We start from the raw sequence: 22,835 nt of genomic DNA on the forward strand, positions 1-22,835 counted from the left end.
TTATAATACAACACTATTTATTTTGTTCCTCAAATTGTTGCAACTTTAAGGAACATCGAGAGTCCACTGATTTGGCTGTCTCTATGACATAAATTCATCCTTATGTTTTGTGAGTACTCCCTTACATTCTGGCATTACAATATGCTCCAGCTTTACCTTGTAATTGCCCCAACCCTAGAATCAGCTATTTATCTAACAAGCCCTGGTTCCTTTTTTGGAGAATTGTATTAAAAACTAAGACCTAGATACTGAGCTTGCTTGCGGCTAATGGAGTGTTGTTGCTTCCATACTTTCTCAGGGAACAAAGCTAAAAAAAAACATCTATATACTAACCCATGTATCCGCACATATTGATAAATTATTTCTATATATCCATTTGTATCTATATTAAGCTAAATATGGATTTCACACTGAAGTTTCAGACTCTAATCCAGTATCACATGATTCATTCTAGCAGAGAAATTGTGATGAGAAGTAAGATATCTCGATGGCCTCATTATAGACTGCTTATTAATCGCAAAAAATAATATAATAAATATACTGGAAATACTGGGCAACACCCTTACTGGCTGATTAAAATACACATCAGCATTGAAGGGCAGATGGGCTTAATGTGCCTCTGAATACAAAACTCTGAGAAAGACACATCACTTTAGTGTTCCAAGTAGATGTACAACCTAACATTGTAAAGAAACAGATAAATTCAAATGAGGATTATTCTACTTAAAGAGAGAAGGGGAGAACTGTATTCTTTAAATTGTCAATGTCAAAAAAAGGCCAAAAAAAAAAAAAGGGCTGAAAAAATGTTTAAGATTAAGAGAGACTAACTAAAGAAATTAAATGTAATATTAATCCTAACCCTAGACTAAATCTTGTACTGGAGGAAAAAGAACATTATTTGGTCATTTGACAAAAGTGAGATGTGGATGGTAAAGTATTATATAAGTGCTAAATTTCATTAATTTGATAACTATTGTAGTTATGTAAATAAGAAAATGTTTCTATTCTTAGGCAATACTGAAGTATTTAGGGATATAGGATGATATATACAATTGATTCAGAAAAAAGTGTGTATTTATATATACACATACGTATTACATATGTGTATATACACACACGCACACATATATAGAGTGCACGAGTGAGTGCGTGAGCACGCACTGGTGTGCACGAGTGGAAATGAGCAAAAATAATAAAACAAATAGGGAAAATGTTAATGGTAGGAACATTCAAATAAGTTTTTTAAAACATGTTCAATATTTCATATATTATAAATATATGACATACATGTGATAAGACTGAGTCAACAACAGTGAAGTCTAGGCTTTGAAAAGTTTTCCAGAAATAGTTACTTTGTCTTGTGATGTCCTCTGTGACCAAGAATTCAATGAAGGCTACCTTTGAAAAAGGGCAAAGTTAACTGGCTAATATGAGAATTGACCTCTAACTATAATTTTGTTAGTACCACTGGCTGGTACTAATAAAATTACTAATTTACAGAGTTTATACGAACACAAATTAGGCCTGTTTTCTAAGGGGTTTCCCCTCGTTCAAAGATTAAAAACTCTAAATTGATACTTAGAATAACAGTATATAGGTCTATATTCAGAATTAAAATCACTGGCAATTAAAACAGTGACTGTTAGTAAGTGCTAATGAACTACCATAACAACTTAAAAAGAGTGATCCTCTACTTCAAATTACAATAAAACTCTTCCCGAAAATTTTGTCAATATACTCTTTAAGTGATTAAACTATGTTCGGAAATCAGTGAGGATGCGCTATTCCAGATGGGAACTTTTTCTAAATAATGGAAGTTTCATTTGTAAACCATGATGATATTCCATGGTAAGCAGAGTGATGCTCCTTACAAAGATGCCCACATTCTAATCTCTAGAATTTATGAATATGTTACCATGCATGACAAACAGGAACTAGGGTTGCAGATGGAATTAAGGTTGCTAATCAGCAAACCTTAAAATAAAACGATTAACTTGGATTGTCCAGTGCACCTAATACAGTTACAGGGACTTCACAGTGAAAGAAGGTGGCAGAAGAGTAGTGAGCGCAATGTGAGGGAAGCAGCACTCGGCCTGCGGTCACCGGCTTTGAAGCTGGAGCAGGGGCGCCGGAGCCAAAGCCAAAGCCAAAAATAAAAAGAAAAAGAAAAAAAAAAATGTAGGCGGCTTCCAGAAGCTGGAAAACTGGAAAAGGCAAAGAAATGAATTTTCCTCTCGAGTCTTTAAAAAGGAATGCAATCCTATCAATACCTTGATTTTAGTCCTGTTCAGACCCATATTGTTCAAGCCACTAAGTTTGTGGTAGTTTGTTATAGCAGTAGTACAAAACTAATATATATATATATATATATACACTATTTTCTTTTCCCTTACAGAGGTGTAATAAATTTAATCTCTAAAATTGAAGAGAATCGTGGGGATCAATTACTGTTTTGAGCAACAACCATTCTCCAAGAACACACGTTCCCACACCCATGCTTAGAATATGGTTTCCATGTGATCTTTTGACAACAGAGATGCTCTACTACCTGTTACTCTCGTTACTCCCTACATTACTGAATATTGCTCAATCTCAACTATTCTCTTTCCTCCCTTTGTCCCTAGTTTAATTCTTACCCTTTTATTTTTGCTCAGACAATATTTCCAGAATTTCTTGGCTCCTGTATAAAGATTGGCCTTAAAAGCACAAGGCTCGTCAATGTCTTTTTCCCTTGTCTGCAGATTTATGAATCAGAATATGATATTCTGCTCACCTCAGCTCGTTTCTTTGTTGATGAGTATTCGCCGGTTGTTTTCCAAAGATATTTCTCTTCCTACTTAAAATATGAACTTAAAATTTTCCTCTAGAAGGTTATGTGCATTTACTTCACATGCGAACTTGAACGGGAAGCAGCAGAGGTAATGATAGCACGGGCACATGCACTCTCGCTGCCGCAGGCAACCGCGGTAAATGGCAGCAGAAGTGCAAACTCGTTTCATCCACATAGAGAGAATCTCTCCTGCCCCTGCCCTGCGTGTTCTCAGTAAACGTTTAAAAGATGGGAGAAAATAAGTTCTTAACTTTCTAGTATGAAAGTTACAGGAAGCAGAGAGAACTAAGTGAACAAAGTGAAGTTACATGCAGTGTCAGAACAGATAATAATACATAATCCACAATGCATTTCTTCAAACTTATCCATATTCAGTACATTAAAAGGCTTCAAAAATTAAAACAGTACAAATATTATTAAACTGAGAGCTATTAGCTGTCCAAAATCGTATCTTATTCATTCCTAGCCTCTTGCTGCTCAAAATTAAGTTTAGTTTGAAATAATCTTTTTCTAACCTCACGACAAATTTGTATATAAGCCTAGATACATAGACCCTGGCAATATAATAATAAGACTTCCTAATATTAGCATCAAATAAGCACAAGGTTGAAATACTAGTGTTATAATCTCTTTAAAATCTGTTTTATGTTGATCACGTACAGTAGAGTAGTACCATGCGTACATACTAAGACTACATATGTACTTTTCACATGATGACTCTCCTAGTAATTCCATTTGACAATTTCCATGGCAAAGTATAACCTAAGCAAAATGGAATCCTGGCTTATTTCTTTAATATATAAAATACAGAAAAATATAGCAAAGCCATACGACATAAGAGTTATTTAAAAACATTTTGAAATATGTACATTTATATGTATCTATATTTACATTTACTAAATAAATATTAAGACAACAATGGGGGAAATTGACCCCCCAGAAAGTTAACCACTATTCAAATTTGTTTTCATTTTTTGCAAGTTTTCTTCAAGTTTTCCTTCATGAATTTTACTCTAACATATGTAAAATCATAACGCAGAGATAACTGTTTTTTTCATTTAAAGTATATTTTGAAATACTTTCAATATAACTAATGTTTTAATTACATAAATCTACCATTTATATTCCTCTACAAGAAACTTATAAAGAAAGAATCTTATGGTAATTTTATGAGTTCTGAATGTTAACTTATAATATATAAATTAAATCTGGAATAGTCAAAGGTATAATTCAGGAATGAATAAAATGATTTAATAACACAGTATATGAAACTAAGACTCATTTCAAAATAAATAACGAAATAACATTAGGATCTCACTGGACCTTTCTTCTAAATAAAAATTTCTAATTAAACATTTTAAGCTTTAACGTAATTTCAATCTTAAAAGCTAAAGGAAGATAATGACTGACACTGACGCGAGACTAAGAAGTTTTAAGTAATACAAACAGTATTTACCATGACAACAATTTTAGCTAAATGTGAACTGACCTTTACTGAGCCAGAAAGAACCTGAATACCAAAATTCTGGCAATCAAAACAGAGATATGACGTTTTAAAATACACAAAGAGTATTACAGCATTTATGAAATAGTGCACCATCAATTTCCATTTAAAAGCTGACATCTACACAGAAAAGTGAAATTGATATCAGTTAACTTCTGAAAGCTTACTATATTTGGTAAACTGCTTCCTGTTTGATAACACAGTGGTTTCAGTTTTATATAAAGACTCATTATAAGCCACAATGTTTCCTAAGTATAAAATATGCAGCATTTTATTAACCCCATTTCTATCATTTATAAACAGCAATGGATGTATACATACGCATCACTTTAAACCCAGATTTAAATTTCAACTATTTTTTCTATGATTTACTACATATTACTTTGGAAATTTCCTAACCAAACTATCTAACACAGTTTACACTACAATCAATGACCAAAACTCACATAAAATGCTAATATTGACAACTGTTATTTGGTCCTTCATGAATTAAAAAAAAAAAAACATGAGGCAGATATCTCCTTATCTCTCTGCAGTATCTGATCATGTCATAGCATTTCAGAGTAGGACACCAAGGTTTTATCTTCCTCTTCTGAAACGTAACAGGAAAGATGAGAGCCCTGGGGTATCTTGAAAAGACAAGGATAAACAGGTGTGCAATGGATATGATTTTAAGTTGTAGGAAAGCAGAACTTAAGAACTGTCATGATCGATTTAAAAAAAAAAAAGCATGGCATTGACAGGATAACAATAAAATTTTGATGGCTTTAAAATAAACTGTCATCCATCTTTGCAAGTCATGCTTTGCTACTACTTAGCTTTAGAATAAACCAAATTATTTAATCTATCTGTGCCTTGGTTGCTATATAGACGGGATAATAGGTTATAACTCATTACAGATTTGCTGAGAGGATTAAGACAAAGTAGTTAGCATTACGACTGGCACAGAATAGCTTAATATTACTTCTGAACAAATCTCATTTCAATTGAGTCTTAGAAGACCTTTAGAACATTACCTCTAGAAATTTCACAGTGAAACTATGACCTTGGTGATAGAAGAAATCTGTTGGAAACAGGAGGGTACCAAAATTAGCAATGAACCTAAGGTACTTACTGAGCATGCATCTAGTCATACAATGCTATCAAAAAATAATATCTGCCTTTCAATAACTTTTCATTTAGTAAGTTAATAAAGGTAGAGGAACACATGGATAATGACGCTAGGGAGACTACAAAAACAAAAACACATATTAAACTGTTTGAGATTGATGACAATTGAAATATTAAAAGAGAGGTCTCTGTGACACATTTCATGACAGAAGGCATGGAAGCTAGCCTATAAAGACAAAGACTTCAGGTTGGGGGTTAGTGGGAAGCAAAGTTGATCAGGTAAAGTTTTAAGGATTTTAAAGAACAATAACATAGTGACAGCCCATTTTATTCTATTCCTTTAAGTAAAAGCTTGTTAAGGGAATTAGAACAAAAGCATGTATTTTGTAGAATCATTCAATTATTGAATTGTTTAACAGTTGTCCCTTCCTTTGTTCCTTCCTTTCCACAAATAGTTATTGAATACTACTTATTTAATTGATAGTGTCTAAAGTGGTGAGAATAAGAAATCATTAAGATGAAGACTATAGCTGGTTTGATGAGAAAATTTTTAGTGTAGACAATCTCAGAAGAAAACTAACCAAGCTTCTTTTATCAGCACTACTTATCTTCTTTTAAATGAGTAGGTCGTTTTCTCATTACAAAATAAAAATTTTAGTTTCAAGAATGCATTAAATGGACACATTTATTACATTTTAGATATATATTCATATCAAAAGTGTGCATTCTCAAAACTCCATCCTGAGAGCTCTGGGCAATTAAAATGTACCAAGTGAAGGAGTTTAGGGACCTGAATATAACTTCGGTTTAAGGACGTGAAAAACTACTCTAGAACTGCACATGAACCCTCAGTTTTAAATACCCTAGCAGTCTGCCAATACCAGAATATAACTAACTTTCACAGTCTAAAATCTGTAACCTCAGGAAATTACTCAACCTTCCCACATCTCAGTTTCTTCATCTGTAAAATGGTGGTAATACTCAGCACCTACCTCAAAGAGTTGTTATGAAGATTTGTGATTTAGTACAGGTAAAGTACTTAGAGTAGGACTTGTGCATAGTAAATGCCTCACATATCCTGGACTATTATAAAAGCATCTCTCCAATATGTGGGTAGTGAACAATGTACCCTGACAAAAGTAAACAATAGCTCTAAAAAAAAGTATGCAAAAGGACCACAATGTAAGAACAAGTAGGAAGTCACAGAATCACATTAGTGACCTAAGTGTGTTTAAGAAAGAGGTAAAACAGAGGTCACACAAAAAACTGTGTTTAGTATTAAATAAATATATGAAAAGAAAAAAAAATTATACTCTATATTTAACAATATTTAGATAACTTTCCAATCGCTTTACCCTAGCACAAGTTATATTAATAATAAAGAATATACTTCTTGTGATACAGAATTTGGAACCTTATCGATGGTTTGTTCAGCCTGCATAAGTCACAACTGATTGGACACAGTCCCTGTGGGCATGCCATTTCATCCAGACTGGACGGTTCATTAGTCATAATTACTATAACTGTACAGCAGAGACTGCAGTTTTATCTCATCATACATCTTTGATCAAGCTGCCTCAATTTCTGCTTCATCAGCATATGAAGTTACGTTATTGGTGCTTTATACTTTCTATCAGTGATTAACACAGATTATGCTTTTTATCAAAACATGTATTTGGTCTTCATATTTAATAGTGAGGACCCAGATCTGACCACCATTTGACCTCTGATATTTCAAAACCACCTAAACACCATGAATCATCAACTAAAATCCAGAGTGTTAGACAGAAAATTAAACAAAGAAAAGAACTGACCTGCGTTAAAAGCATAAAACGATTGCACTTACCCAAATTGAGATTAACCATATTTGCTGCAGCTTCTCATTAAACATTAAATCGCACACCAGAAGAACACATCATACATATTTATTGTTTCATATTGTCACTTTCGAAAGACTCACACCACAATTAGTGTTTCTCTGAAACTATAAGCCACATAAAGAAATTTCCCATGAAGCTTAAAGACCAAGTATTGTAGAAGATTGTTCAAGAAGGTTAAAGAACAGATGGATAATAGATTTCACTGAACACTAAAGCATAACACACTTACTTCAGAAAGGAAAATGTTGCCAAAACATGGTTCAAATGCAAAATACTGAATGAAATTGATGTGTCAGGAATTTTCTTCTTCCAAGTTCTATTGGAGAACAATAGGGGACTAAAAGGCCTGTCTCGCTATTTTTGCGCCTCACTATTTTCATGTGCAAAGTGTCCCCACTGTAGGCTGCATGAACAATCATAATCGACAGTTACATGCAGGCACTGAGGCTGCAAAAATCCCAGAGTAATTAGTGTTGTCTGAATGCAATGACATCTGTGTTCTCATGGTTCTCAAGACATGTCAGGCCAATAAGATGTATATGAAAAAATATGACAAGCATTGCAAATGCCCTTCTGAAAGGTCTTACACTTTGGGGAAAAGCTGAAGAAATAACACATGTCATATTCTTTTTGTAACCAATATATTTAAGAGTAAAAGATCTAAAAAGAATTTTTGAGTCGTTCATTCTCTTTTGTAACTAGAAAGCATTTATTCAGGACACAGCAATACATTATGAAAAACCTGCCCCAACCACCTCTTTTTAAACCTTTCTTAACACAAGTGATCCTGTGCAATGGCAATGTATGTTATGTGCCATTCCCATAAGTAACAAAATAGGGAGTACATCTTATTAACATTGCTTGACTTCTTTACATTTTAATTTTAAATAGCATCTCTTAGTAGTAAACATAAAATAGTTTGAAATGTGTTTTAAATGCCTTAGCATTATATCTGCATTTTTCTAATAATAGAGATTTGCTAAATCGATTGCATTAAAAAAAAGCCTTTGTTTCGGACACTTAATGCTTTTGCTGAGTAGTGCCTATTGCTGAGCCCTCTCTCTCTAGTCTGTTGCAGTATGTTGGAGCATGCACTTGCTCCAAGAAAGACATTAGTCATCATTAACAGAAGCACTGACACCAAATCTAAGTGCCTCTCTACAATGACCAAGTGGCAATCATCTTTCTCTTATACTGTCACTGCTGATTAGGATTTTCTTTCATGAAAATTTAATTTGTCCCCCTTTCTTCAGCTTCTTTTTTTATTCCTGAAAGAGCGCTCTATTTAAGAAAGGCTGCAAATACAGCAAAGGAAGCTATACCTACAATATAGCTAACAGTATGAATATTACAGGATTATCAGCTAAATTTTTTATCTAACCCAACAGAAAAACACAAATTAAGCGAATGATTAATAAACAACAGGGGAGGAAAGAATGGTTCTGAATGTGGCTTTAAGAATCTGTAAACCTCACAAGGTGATTAGGTGATTAGTTCAAGAAATCCGAAAATCATTTCTCTAAATATTAATTACATAATCCCAAATCTTCCTTAAAAACCAAAACTACAATATTTCATTAGTACCCATCTTTTACTACATTTCAAATTTATATTCTCTAGTCCCTAAAAAGGAAGATAGGTATTCACAGAGACATATCACTGCACCCTTAAGAAAATATTTAAGCATACATATCCTCAGTGTGCATTAAACTGCTGGTGAAAAAAAAAAAAAAAGAATTTTCAGTTGCATTGGACAAATGAAAATGATTCATGTGCTCATGCAGGGTACTCCGTAGCTAGATGATACTAGACTTAAACTCTGGTTCTGTACAACATCACAGTGCTAAACAAGATATCACAGTGATAAGTTATTTAAGGAAGTTTTAAAAAACATTTACTTTTCTGTTTTATTTCAATTTGTTTAAAGTTTTCCAAAAATGTAAGCATGTGATAGTTTGCAAGGAACCTGGTACAACCGAAACTCCCACTTCTACTTATAAATATTTTCTCTTTATATTACTTACATTTTGTAACAAAACAGAGGTTGGTGTAAATTTAAAATACCCCTAAATTATTTTGTGTCTTTTTAGAACATGTGTACTTTTAGTCAAAACCTGTTACACTGTTGTGTTTATGTGAACATAAACTGTATCTCTTTAAATGTAAATATCCACATGAAATGCTTTTAAAACAAAAACCAGTCTCACTTCTTTTTAAATTCAGAAGCAACCATAATTCATCAAACTTTAATCATTAAATGTTCTATTCCTGACTATTTTACTGTGAAAAGTAATATAAAACGAATTTGGAGGTCAAATAGCAACTGCTTAGTGGCTAATACATCAACCTTACAAATGGTTCAAGTTTTTTTTTTTTTTTTCCTATTTGAAACTGGTCTGCAGTTAAAACACTTAAGAGGAGATTAGAAACTAAAAAGAATGTGGGGAGGCAATTTCTAACTGCTGAACTTTTATAACAGGGATATCATGATTAAATAAGGATCTAGTCTAAAATAAAAGCAAAACTATACCTTAAGAAACTATCTTAGTTATCCTTGCAGAGTATCTTTATTAACTGGCTCATTTCTCTATTTCTTAACTAAGTAAATATGCTTCTTAAATTATTAAAAGCTTAAAAAAAGTAAACTCTGATTTTCAGAGTTGCAAAGATTTACCCAAATCAAAACTTCAAAAACTTACAATTACGGATGCTCTTGCTAGATGCAGAACATGTTCAAGTAGAGAAGTTTAGCTCTATAACTTCCACCCCTCAACCTAAACCTCCAAGTCACTTGTCAGTTAAAGGTTGGGCGATTTATTGACCGCCTCTGGATGCATACTGTCAATGCTGAAGGAAATATGAGAGAGGGTTGTCGCTACTGTTCTGGAGCTCATTGATAATGACATACCTGCCTCTGTCACCCATTACCCATACTACAAACTACTTAGACCTAACTGAAAAATCAATACCCTACTTGCACTGGTTCCTGTGGCTGCCTCCTGTGATTGTCAGCTCCTGTCTAGGGTCAGCACTTACATGAAAGGGGCTGTGACTGCCTGATGCTTTCAGGACAACCTAACGATATGAAACTAGCCAACAGAACAGTAAATTCTGTCTCCCTGCCCTCCTCATCAATTAGGCTTTGACTAGGCTTGCCTGTAGAAACCTGACCTTTTAAGTTTAGGTGAATATGGACTAGCTGAACACACCATTGCCCTCAGCACTGAGCCAGGAAATCTACTGACAGGTTAAACAAAACAGAAGGTTGTAACTGTCATAATTTGCATTGCACTTTCACGCCAACAAGGGTGTTATCAGTAGGGGCAAGCCCTGGAACACACAACTCCAGCACCCTTAAGCCACGCTACTCATAAATTTTCAAGTGAAGTGAGATAAAACATAAATTCACAAATAGCAATGCATTTCTCATCTCTTAGTCTTTTTGCAAATCAACAGAGTGTCCATCAGCAACTCTCTTGGTAGTCACCTGGCACTTCTGCTGCATTAATGAGGAACTTCCAATGAACACAACACAGAAGTAAAAATAATTCAACGATGCCAACTGAAAGGCTATTTTAGAGAGAACTCATAATACAGCAGACAGATGGATTGATCTATACCTCAAAATGAGAACAATCAGATTTCAATAGGAGGTCCTTTCCTGCCTCACTTCCCTCCCTCCAAAAATATCCACAATCTTAGACAATAAGTTACTGCATAAGTACAGGGAGGTGTTGAAACTATTTCCTACTATGCTACTTTGATACAGCATCTTTTACAGTTTGAGGGAAAACTAAGAACATCTGTAAAATAAAAGATGTTAACACTTTTATGCTTGTCAGACCTTCTGATGAAAACAAGTGAGAAGCATGAGAAAGTAGTATAAAACTTTACTCACTTTAGTGACTCATGTTCTGAAAACCATTTCCCTGCTTGATCTGTCTTTAACACAACGTGTACCTACTGTGATATTATAGCTGCTTAGAGTGATGTTATTTCTCTAAGGAGAATACTGATCATTTCTACTTTTTAAAGTTAATTATGAACTTTAACTTCAAAGACTAAAATTTATAGGAAATCTAATCTTAATCAAAATGTCAGAATTATTAAAAGTCAACTCAACATTTAAAGAAAAAAGCACCTATTAACTTTGTGGACACTTTTAAATAATTTCTCTCTATATATATATATAAGAATACACAGCCTGTTTCAATTTCATATTTTTATGATCCAACTCCTATCAACAATAATCAGTATACTCTTAGAATTATTTCCAAGTTGTCCCTCACAACTGGTTATCTGGTTGTCCCTCACACCTGTCTCCAATCTATAATTTGGAATATTTTTTCCTTAAGTCTAAAATATGGAATATAAGCATCTGTAAGTTTATTCTTTTGTTTTTTTGTTGTTGTTAAAAACTTTCATGTACCTATAATAGAGCAGCACTGAAAGTACACTTCTGCAAAAGCATTTCTGATTTGAAATCAACTAAGACATAAACAAGAACTTTACTCATATTATGATAGAAAGTTGTCAATTTTTTATCCGGAAGACATAGGAAAAAATCTCTAATCCATATCCCCATTTAACAATTGAGAAAACAGTACGTAGCCAAGCTGAGACAAAAATTTAGAATTTTTTCTCCCTAGACTAATACTCTTTAGATACTTTCATACTGTCTCCCTTTATTTTACCTATCCAGGTAAGTTACATGTCAGCAACAACCTTATATGTTTTTTTAAAAAATACACAGCTTTGTATTTTTAATTGATGGTACAATTCATAGAAAATTCTGATTAATTTGCAGAAAATATTATTAGATTTGTAGAGCATGTAACCAACAGGGTACTATAGAACAAATAACTATTAGAAATAGAAGTTCTAGTTAAGTATAGTCAGAGCCCTTTACTTATCTAATATGATGATTAACTATGCATCTGGTAGCCTTTCAGGTCCTTTGTGTGTGCACCTATCTGATAGCAAAGTGAAAGGGCATGGATAGTGTCTGGTCCCAGCAAGCAAATCATTTGAAAACAGTCATAGCCATAGATCAAAGATTTTTCACTCTATCTAGGCTGATTTAAACCTACTAACCCAGGTTTTGTCTACAGACAAAACCAGTCAGAAAATAAGAGAATGACTCTTTTGGATCTGAAGATACTAAGGGAAGATAGAAAGGGAAAATTCAGAAAAGAAACAGACTGGCAGAGCCTTGAAATGCATAGGTTAAGACCGCTGGTTTTCATCCTAGCTTTATTTCAGATGTTTAAAGGAAAAGTTTCCATTCTTTAGATCATCAAATATTATATCATTTATTCTACACTGATGTCTTGTCTACATCGATTAGAGCCAATGAAAGATTTTTGTTTTTGTTGCTTAACCCCTACAAAGAATCAGAGAAACCTCCCACTACATCATGTTACTTTAATTCACAATGTTTAAAGGAAGGAACAGGTTAGATCTTTTAAATTTCTATGAAAAATAACAAAAGTCCATTAAAAATTTCCAGAAATCTTAGAAGATGCCTAATTACCACTACTACTGATAATAATATAGACGAAGTGCTGAAGAACCAACATATTTTAAAATAAACTCAGATGTTTTCCTAAATGTAACAAAAAACTAACCATACAACATGCTTAACTGAAAATTTTAAACATAGGTCCACAAAACGTCTCAAATGACCTGAAAGAAATACAGAATGTGACGCCAAGTCTTATGTTTTAAACTAACTGCAGTTCAGGACTGGTATAATCTACACCCTTAATCTCCATCATCTGTTTCATAAATGGCTAACACTGATCACAAGGGAAAGTAGAAATGGCTCTAAGATCCCAAGAATCATGTTCTACGTGTGAATCAGTAGGAGCAGGTTATTAAACAAAGGATATCACACTTTCTTTAAACCATAAAATTTGATGTCTTGAGTTAAATTGAAATCAAAAGCTTTGATTTATTTAACATAAAGTTCAATACTGACTAATCTACATTTTTCCGTCCAGTAAAAATTTAAGACCAGTAAAATTTGGTTCTATAGGTGGAAAAGGAACAAATAATAATCCATGAATTATATAATCATTCCTTAAATAGTTAAGAGTTGGCTGTATTAAAAGCACCCTCTCATTTGTTCAACATTATAGTGAATTATGAAAACCAAAGTTATTTGACAGGTAAAATTTAATATTTACCTCACAGTACATTAATAAGTTCACACAGAAAGGAAGGAAGGAAGGAAGGAAGGAAGGAAGGAAGGAAGGAAGGAAGGGAGGGAGGGAGGGAGGGAGGGAGGGAGGGAGGGAGGGAGGGAGAGAGAACCTTATTCTAACTTTTCAGAACTGGAAATAAAATATATGGAAATAAAAGAATGTAACTGTTACAAAAGAAAAATGTATATGTTTAAAATGAGAAAAAGTTACATGATTTCTTGGTAAGAGCAAAAGACATATACAAATATAACTGAGAATACAGTATGTTTAGTGAAATGCCTCCTGAAAAACACTTGTTGAATTAACTTGGATTTTCTTAAATTCCATATCCTAACTCAACAATAGAATAGTATTTACTTTTGGGTCAGGCTAAAAGCTGCTTACTTCCATTTTACTAAGGGCAAGTTCTTTGCTCTATCATTGTATATTTTAGTGAGATCAAATTATGTACAGCTCGATAAAGTATTAATATATTCAGCTGTTACTCAAATTGGGGGGAAAAACTAACACATTTCATACTTTCAATTTTCTTATTGCACTAAATAAGAATTAGACTTGTACAGTCTAATAGATGCAAACATCAGTAATCATATATATTGTCCAAGGTAACCCAAACTTAAAAGGCCCAGGATACAATATTCAAAAGTACATAAAAGCACTTATGTTTCAGTACAGTTTGATAGGCTTACTATGTAAAGTTAAAGCTATTGCTTTTACCTGACAGAACATCATCTTACGTTCAAGCTGTTCAAATGAGAACAATACCCTTGGGTTACCAATTGAAGAGATTACAAGGTGTGTTTTTTGTTTTTGTTTTTTCCCCCAGCTATACTGTGAGGGGAAAAACCAACTTGTTTCAACAGTATTTCTGACCATTTAAAATTAAAGGCACTATAGTGATGTGTTCAAAGAAAATATTCAGTTACTGATTATTCTCCAGATTGATTCCTGAATAATTATCAGTAACTTAGAAATAATCTCCATGATACTTCAAATTTTTGGAAAATTAAATCATTTGACAGTGAATGAAAAATTGTGCTTTTATTTTGACTGTTAATACAATGTGGATAGTATAATCTTACCTATTATTAGAGCTTCTTACGGATATTTTAATATAATTAATTCAATAAAATGTCATTAACTAATACGCTAACAAATTATCTGGGCTATTTACCTTTCTTTCTGTTTTTACTGGAATTTAAAATCCAGAGAATTTAAGGATTGTTATTTCCTCTTTTACATTTTGACCAAAAATAAAGAATTTTCTTTTTAAAAAATCAAGCATGTTTCTAAACATGCTGAATGCTTAAGCATGTAAGAACCAAAAATTTAGCAACTGCGTAGGTATTTCAGCATTCAATTTTATGGGATAAGTATATATACAACCAAATATGTGGTCCTTTGTTTTCCAAAAACCAAAAATCCCCCAGGGTTCTGTTTTTTAAATGATGATCATCTGATTATTTTTGAATACTTCTAAAATGTTTTCCTAGACAACATTTTATATCATAAAATCATATAATCTAAAATCTGTATACTGTTTAGTAAAGATTACTGAAATATTCTATGTTATTTCCACAGATAATAAAATAATAGGTATCTTTTTAAGTCTCGGTGATATGATAAAATAAAAAATGCACTCAAGTTTAACTAGTAAACACATTTCTAAGTAAAGATTAGCAAAAAAAAAAAAAACAGTTTAAGGATTCTCTAGTCTCTAGAAATGTAAACAGGATTATAACTGTCAGATGTATAGGAGCTCTGATTTCAGCCATTAGTTTGGTTTTGCTTCTGAGAAACACAACATGAACTACTGAATCATTTCTTTTCAAATATATACATTCCCTGCAGCAGTTCCAGCTTCATCAGTGGTGCAGGAATGGATAAAAATGACAAGCAAAGAGCATCAATTTTCTTTTTCTCTCATACCGTTTTCCTATAAATGGAAGACAAGGTTCTTTCTCAAAGCACTTAAGCTGAGGCTGTTTAAGTCAATTGCAGAAGGAAAACATGACTGAATGCTCTATACGAGAAAGTAAAACAATTGGACTGTTTCTTTTCAAGAAAAAATCTGAGAAAATCAAGTATTGTATTATCATCTTAGGATAAAATATAAGATTAGCATTCTAGCTTAAGTGCCCATTATTCTTCGATTTGAAATATTTTCACTTTTTAAAGTGTTCATTCTGTCAACTCATCACCTTATTCTAGCACCATTCAAACAGTACCCAGTTTTGTTCCAAATTTTAGATATAAAAAAGGCCCTCTCATTAAAATATGCCTATTTTCTTTTGAAAATATTTATATAAAATAGTTAAAAACTTTATTTCCAAGATTTTGTACTTTTTGAGTTTCACTGCAAGAGAAAATTCAATTAATAATTAAAAGTTTATTTAACCACGATCAAGTAAAAACAGAACATAGTGTGTAACCCAGCTATTCTGGAGCTTACGCATTGACATTTTTTAAAAAACTAGTATAGTAATTGCTATAACTTGGCTGACTTTTTAAGGATATGGGAAAATTTCAGACTAAAGCTTAAACATATACTCCCACCTCCGTATTACCATCTACATTCTCATAAAATGCCCCTAATGTGATGACTGAGAAGGTAAAGTCTAGAGAAGTCTGAAGGTTATGGACTACTGGAAATCCAACAGAAAAAATTCAAATCACACCCTGTATTCCTCTTCCTCTTTTTAGGAATGTCTGTAGCTAGCCCAACATCACAGGTCTGGGCAGAAGCACGCCAAAGTTGGCACTGCCTAAACCAAACAAACAAGATGTTTAACAGTCAAATAAAATGTCCTGCAGCCTCCCTAATGAATTTGTCAAGGACCATCAGATTTCGCTCCCCCTCTTTTGCCTCATTAACTCAAGTATGATGAGACGGATTATAACAAGAGAACACAGATCAATCGGCCTGAAGACTTGAAGTGGCTTTTAGCCTCTAGAGTTTCTTTCTCTCACTTGGTCTCCTTTAATAGAATACGGTATCTCCTGCAGAAGGGACTGCCACTTCGTTTTAATATGCCATCAAGGAGCTGCTGATGGACTTCTATACTAACATACATAAAAGCAGAGGTGACAGGGGCTCTTCAATTACAGCCTCCTCAGATACGTTTCCCCCTTCAATTATTCAACCAGAGGAAGGAGGGATCCGCAAACACACAGCTGAAGCAGCTCTAAGAGCTGAGGCAGCCACAGAGTGAGCTGGGGTGGGGGAGGGGGGCAGGGAACTAGCAAGAGGGAGCATTATTTGCTGGAAGTGTTTAAGTTTATTGCTCGAATGATGTTTCTAATTAGTACCGCGGCAATAAATTAAAGTCGCCTTTGTTTAACTGATTTATTATTTACTAGAGCTTCTACCTTAGACAGGGTAAATTGGTAATGAATTGTTTTTAAATCAAAACATTTGTAACGTTTTATCATCCCTCAGCCTCCGTATGTAAAAGTGGAGAAATGCGGGACAAGGGTGCGATGAAGCTCAGTCACGCTTGACAGAGCCAGGAGAAGCGCGGAGTGGGGTGTCAGGAGAGTGGCGATCGCCGTGGCCTGGGCTGCCCCGCCCCAGAAGACAGGGCGCGGAACGGGACGCTGGGCCCCTACCAGTGGACCCGGCCGGTGGCACGGGAGCCGTGAGGATGGACTCCTGCCATCACCCCGGGCCTTTTTGCAAACACTCACTCCCTTTGGGGCTTCGCAGGCCAGGCCAGCAAACGCGTGAGGCCTCAGCCCCCGGCGGACAGAGGCGATGAAGAAGCGGCCACCTCGAGGGTCTGGGAGGGAAAGCCCTGCTCCCTCCCGCCCCGCCACAAGTCTACGCCCAGTAACTGCCCTCGGGAGAAGCTGCTACAGATCCTTCCCTGGCTGGTCGCACAACTCCCCGCAGCGAAGTGCCCTTCTGCCCAGTAAAATTTCCCAGAGCGCCGGTGTGACCCGCGGGCAATGGCTGGATTACCGACGGAGCCTGGGCTTCCCACACGCGCACGAACCGCGAAGGCGCCGCTCTTCCTCCCGATTCTTCCTTCGGCAGCCCAGCGTTCTGAGATGCAAGCTGCACCCCCAAGAAGACTGGAGTCAAGCGGCTGCCCCAAGACTCTGACACTCCAGAGCAGTTGACTAAAGCTCGCCTCTGAGTTGCGAGAATGTTTATTTCGGACTGCTCTTCCCAACTCCTTGCTACTGAAGACAGATTCTAAGGCAATAAATCTGACTAGAATTTTTTAAGAAAGGGCCAAATAGTTCTTTAGAGGCTACTAGGTGCCAGTGTTCTGCACCAGATATGTAAGGAAGAACTAAGAGGCCCCAGGGTCTGACATCAAGTAGAAGGGGAGAAACAAACTTCCCCTGTGCAACTGAATACCGGTTCACCTGGTCCAGCTTCGAGAGCGCAAGTCAAGCCCTCCCAGGGGTTCTGCAAAAGCCACATACCGGTGTTTGCAAAACGAAGTCTTCCTCCTAACAGCTTCGTAGTTTTATTCCTATAGCATGAGGAATAAATGCTACAGAAATCTAACTAAAAATAATCCCATCTACCTAATTTGTCTTAAAATGACTCAGAGACCAGACACCTGAGGTTCAAATATAAACTCTCAATACTAAGCAAATTGCAAATGCTGTTACAGCTTTTTTGATCCAAAAGTACGGAAAGGCTACTCTGGATACAGTTTGAAAGGATAATACATATACTAAAAGCACATGCATGAGTTTCACTGAAATGCCAAGGGAGGAGTGAAGCCATCTGTGTAATCAATAACAGGATAGTTATAGATTTTTGCAGCAGTGAAGTCTTTTAAAAGCAAGAGTCAATTATGAAAATAAAATCATTTTACAAGTGAAACTGTACTGCCGGAGAATATATTCAAAATTAGATTTACAACTGACTTTTTAAGGAAACTAACTCAGGTTCATACTTACTTCCCTTCCTTTTTTTTTTTTTTTTAGTAAGTTTAAAAATGGTTTAGTGGCTTATTTTAACTCAAACATATAACCAACAAAATTCTACCATATGTACATTTGTACCATCTCTCACAACTTAAACATATCTTCTAATAACTGGCCAGTCCTTGTTATAAAGTAATAGTATTAACTACACCCAAATCTTAATTATGAAATATCAAGCAAGGCGCTTGTTCTATTTTTGTCCTGCCTCCTTTTTCAAAAGCATGTGGAAATTACTGAAAAGAGATTTATAGTCATAAACCTTCACCTCGTATCCACTCCGCCACCCCCCAACTGGTGCACATATAAAACAACTGCTCTAGCTCTTGGCAACAATGGGAGGAGAAAGGAAGAAAAGGAAGACGATGCTAGAGTACAGTACCTAGAGAAATTTCGGTTCTTTCCCAAACTCCCCTTCCTCCTCCCATTTGCCTTCAAGTGAAAATAATTTTGTTAAAGTTTGCATCTTCTTCACAATGTTGATAGAAAAAAAAAAAAGTGAACCTTTCTGAACCACTGCTACTCTCCCTCGGTTATTCCAGCCATCTCCAGGAAGTCCCTTCTACACAGACTCTTTTTCTTCCTTGCAACTGATAAGAGAGGAGGACAAAGTAGAGGGGGCTGTGAAATGTGTGTGAGCATTTGACTTCTACTATCTCCTCCTATTTTCTTACTTCTCTCTTTACCCCTTTTCTTTATCAAGCGCAGCGGTGGCTGCTACCATCGACCAAGCATGCCTGTCTTCTCTCTCGGATTGGCTAAAGCAGTGACAGCTTGGATAGCGATTGTAGGAACTGAAGCTCCACCCCCCTCATGATGGCCCTGGACCATTCATAAACTAAATAACTCCAGGAAACAGCAAGGCAGAGGGAGAAAGAGGTAGAGCGAGGGAGAGAGGGAGGGAGGGAGGGAAAGGGGGGGAGAGAAAGAGGAAGAGAGCAGGGAGAGAGCAAGAGAGACGGAGGGAAAGAGGGAGGCAGAGAGAATAAGGGAGAGAGATTAGGAGGGGAGAGGGAAAGACAGAGACGTCGGAGGGGAGGAGGGAAAGAGGACTCAGAAAGTGGAATCTGCACAAGCAACCTAAAGGGGGAGGAGAAGAAAAACCCCTTGAATCGTTATAACTAAACCCCAGATGCAACGCAAGCAACGACTTCGTCACACTAAAATAGATTTTGTGAGGGCCCAAATTATAAACTACGAAGCAGAAATGAATATCAAACAACTTCCAGCGGTTTGCACCTAGAGAAAGACAAGAACCTACTGCAAACAAACAAGCCCAGTCCAAACAACGCCTCCAGTAGGAACAGAGGAATACCGCTACAACAGGACCCCCGAGAAGAGATCAGACCGACACGCCGAGCGTGGGGCGTCAGCAAACCTCCGAGTGTGCCACGGACTGAGTTGCACTTTGCTGCTCTCTGGACATTAATTATATCCTTCACCTTCCATCTGGGGGAGGGTGAGGAGAGAGGCACTCACCTACGCAAGTCCTACCAGCGTGGGAGAGAAGTTTAGAATGAAACACTGAATATTTCGCTTTTATTTTAAATTTTACTTTGGCACTTAAAAGATCTCATTTCCAGATTTCTGGGCAATCTCGGCTGCAAACATCTAAGCCTGACCTCTTGGTTAGGCTTCTTCCAGACTTTCCCCCCTCCCCTTCAACTCTCCAGCACGCACATCTTGATTTTACACATCAAGAGAAAGCAAAAAGTCCCAGCAGCTACTTTTCTTTTTCAAAGATCACTTTTTTCCTTATTTTCTGGAGAAGAAAGGAGGTTTCAGAAAGAGGGGAAAGAAAGAGTCCGCTGGCCGTGGCATCGGCGGGTCAGCCCAGGTGGAAGACAGGAGTGAACGCGGGGCTGAGGGCAGCGCGCCGCCTCTTTCCAAGCCGCAGGGCCACCACCAGCGCGTGAGCCTTGGATCCCTCAACGTACTGCGAGACGCCGGTGTATAGCCCGGACCTGTGCCCCAACATGATCGCCGCTCAGGCCAAGCTGGTTTACCAGCTCAATAAATACTACACAGAGCGCTGCCAAGCGCGCAAAGCGGCCATCGCCAAGACCATCCGAGAGGTCTGTAAGGTGGTCTCGGACGTGCTAAAGGAAGTGGAGGTGCAGGAGCCCCGCTTCATCAGCTCCCTGAGCGAGATCGATGCCCGCTACGAGGGGCTGGAGGTCATCTCGCCCACAGAATTCGAGGTGGTGCTCTACCTAAACCAGATGGGCGTCTTCAACTTCGTGGACGACGGCTCGCTGCCCGGCTGCGCGGTGCTCAAGCTGAGCGATGGTCGGAAGCGGAGCATGTCTCTCTGGGTTGAGTTCATCACAGCGTCTGGTTACCTCTCGGCGCGCAAGATCCGCTCACGCTTCCAAACGCTGGTGGCTCAAGCGGTGGACAAGTGCAGCTACCGGGATGTGGTCAAGATGATCGCGGATACCAGCGAGGTCAAGTTGCGCATCAGGGAGCGCTATGTGGTGCAAATCACGCCGGCGTTCAAGTGCACCGGTATCTGGCCTCGCAGTGCGGCACAGTGGCCTATGCCTCACATCCCCTGGCCGGGCCCCAATCGGGTGGCGGAGGTCAAGGCCGAAGGTTTCAACTTGCTCTCAAAGGAGTGCTACTCGCTGACTGGCAAGCAGAGCTCTGCAGAGAGCGATGCCTGGGTGCTACAGTTTGGGGAGGCAGAGAACCGCCTGCTGATGGGCGGCTGCCGAAACAAGTGTCTTTCGGTGCTCAAGACGCTGCGGGACCGCCACCTGGAGCTGCCGGGCCAGCCGCTCAACAACTACCACATGAAGACGCTGCTGCTGTACGAGTGCGAGAAACACCCGCGGGAAACGGACTGGGACGAGGCGTGCCTCGGCGATCGGCTCAACGGCATCCTGCTGCAGCTCATCTCCTGCCTGCAGTGCCGCCGCTGCCCTCACTACTTTCTGCCCAACCTCGACCTTTTTCAGGGCAAACCCCACTCGGCCCTGGAGAGTGCTGCCAAGCAGACCTGGAGGTTGGCCAGGGAAATTCTCACCAATCCCAAAAGCCTGGACAAACTATAGGGTGCTGGGGACTGCTTGAAAAGCAACACAACCGGGAATGCTCTCATGCACACAACACACTACTCAGCAACAAACACCGGAAACTCGACACAAACTTTTCTGTAAGCCACCTGAAAGAAAGGAACCAAGCGGCAGACCTTCATCAACAAGCAAACAAAAAGAGGGGAGTCGGCCAACAAACCAAACAACACAAAATCACGTTCTTGCACAAAAGTGATCGTTTTCTTCCAAACAATGTGAATTTAAAAGGTCACACAAAAGAAGCAATCGAGCTTTGCCACCACAAAATGAAACCCAAGGTACATTTTCAAATCAATGTATAGTAGTTTCTTCCCTTTTCCTTCTCTCCCTTTCTCCTCTCCTCTCCTATTTTCTGTCTGTCTGTCTCTCTTTCTCTCATTTCATTTTGTTTTTGGTTGCCTGAATGTTGTCACCAAGTGAAAAAAAGTATTTAATTATATGTAAAATTTCTCTTTAAAAAAATTTTTTTGCTGATGTTAAATGTATCTCAGTGCCAATGTCAGACTGTGCCCTTCCCGCTCTTCTTGCACCTTTACCCTCACCCTAAGCAGTCTTGTGGAAAACAGTAATAAAAATATTACTTTACATTGTAATTGACTGTGGATTGTTCTTAAATGAAGGCAGGTGAGATCATAATTTGTAATTTACAACGTAAAGTTGTGAATTGGAGAAACTAAATACAAGAAGCTGTCATTTGACCTCTAATTTGCAAAATTTACAAATACAGCATATTTTATAAATTTAAGCATACAAGTTCCCACCAAAATTTTTAGAAAAAATATTAATTTTACCCCACTATATATGTACTGTACATTTTAAGATTAAAATTGGTAACTTCTTTAATGTTTGAAAACAACAACAAAAAAACAGATTTTATATGGAAGAACAGATATTAATCCTAATTTTTAAAATAGAAAAAAAAATAGAGGTGCTTTTTATGCAGTGAAGTCCACTCTGAGTCTGAAATAAAAGAGAAATATTTATGGATATTTTCTGAATAGTTAACACTATCAGTTGACATTTTCCTTCAGTCATTGTCCTCTAAGCTTTGAATAATAAAAACTTAACAGTAAAAAAGGATAAAATGATTATAGCAATATACCTTTTCCTAGCAAATGGTGATATAAACAATCCAGATTTATGAATTACTTCAATTTTTAAAATGGCTTAGTTATAAATGCCAAAACTATGATCACTTTTATCAAATTCCCAGACTTATTCAGAATTATTCGGAATTATTCTGCAGCTTCTTATAGGCAACTTAAACAAAGAAGGTTTTGATAC

General features: G+C 36.8%; 2 protein-coding genes across 10 annotated transcripts in view; one reads left to right on the top strand and one right to left on the bottom strand.

Moving 5' to 3' along the window:
* The window catches only part of LRBA (LPS responsive beige-like anchor protein), a 541,206-nt gene that overhangs the window by 212,507 nt on the left and 305,864 nt on the right, over positions 1-22,835 (bottom strand). The gene's annotated exons all lie outside the window — the stretch shown is intronic.
* Positions 19,516-22,144, top strand: MAB21L2 (mab-21 like 2). The gene has a single exon (XM_016144559.2). It carries the CDS (start codon positions 20,451-20,453, stop codon positions 21,528-21,530), a length of 1,080 nt encoding a protein of 359 aa, XP_016000045.1. The 5' UTR covers positions 19,516-20,450; the 3' UTR covers positions 21,531-22,144.

This window comes from Rousettus aegyptiacus, unplaced genomic scaffold, assembly GCF_014176215.1.
Source record: "Rousettus aegyptiacus isolate mRouAeg1 unplaced genomic scaffold, mRouAeg1.p scaffold_m13_p_16, whole genome shotgun sequence".
Lineage (NCBI taxonomy): Eukaryota > Metazoa > Chordata > Mammalia > Chiroptera > Pteropodidae > Rousettus > Rousettus aegyptiacus.

Excerpts from the sequence above, each read along its gene's own strand:
- MAB21L2 (XM_016144559.2), top strand. The coding sequence starts at position 20,451 with ATGATCGCCGCTCAGGCCAAGCTGGTTTACCAGCTCAATAAATACTAC.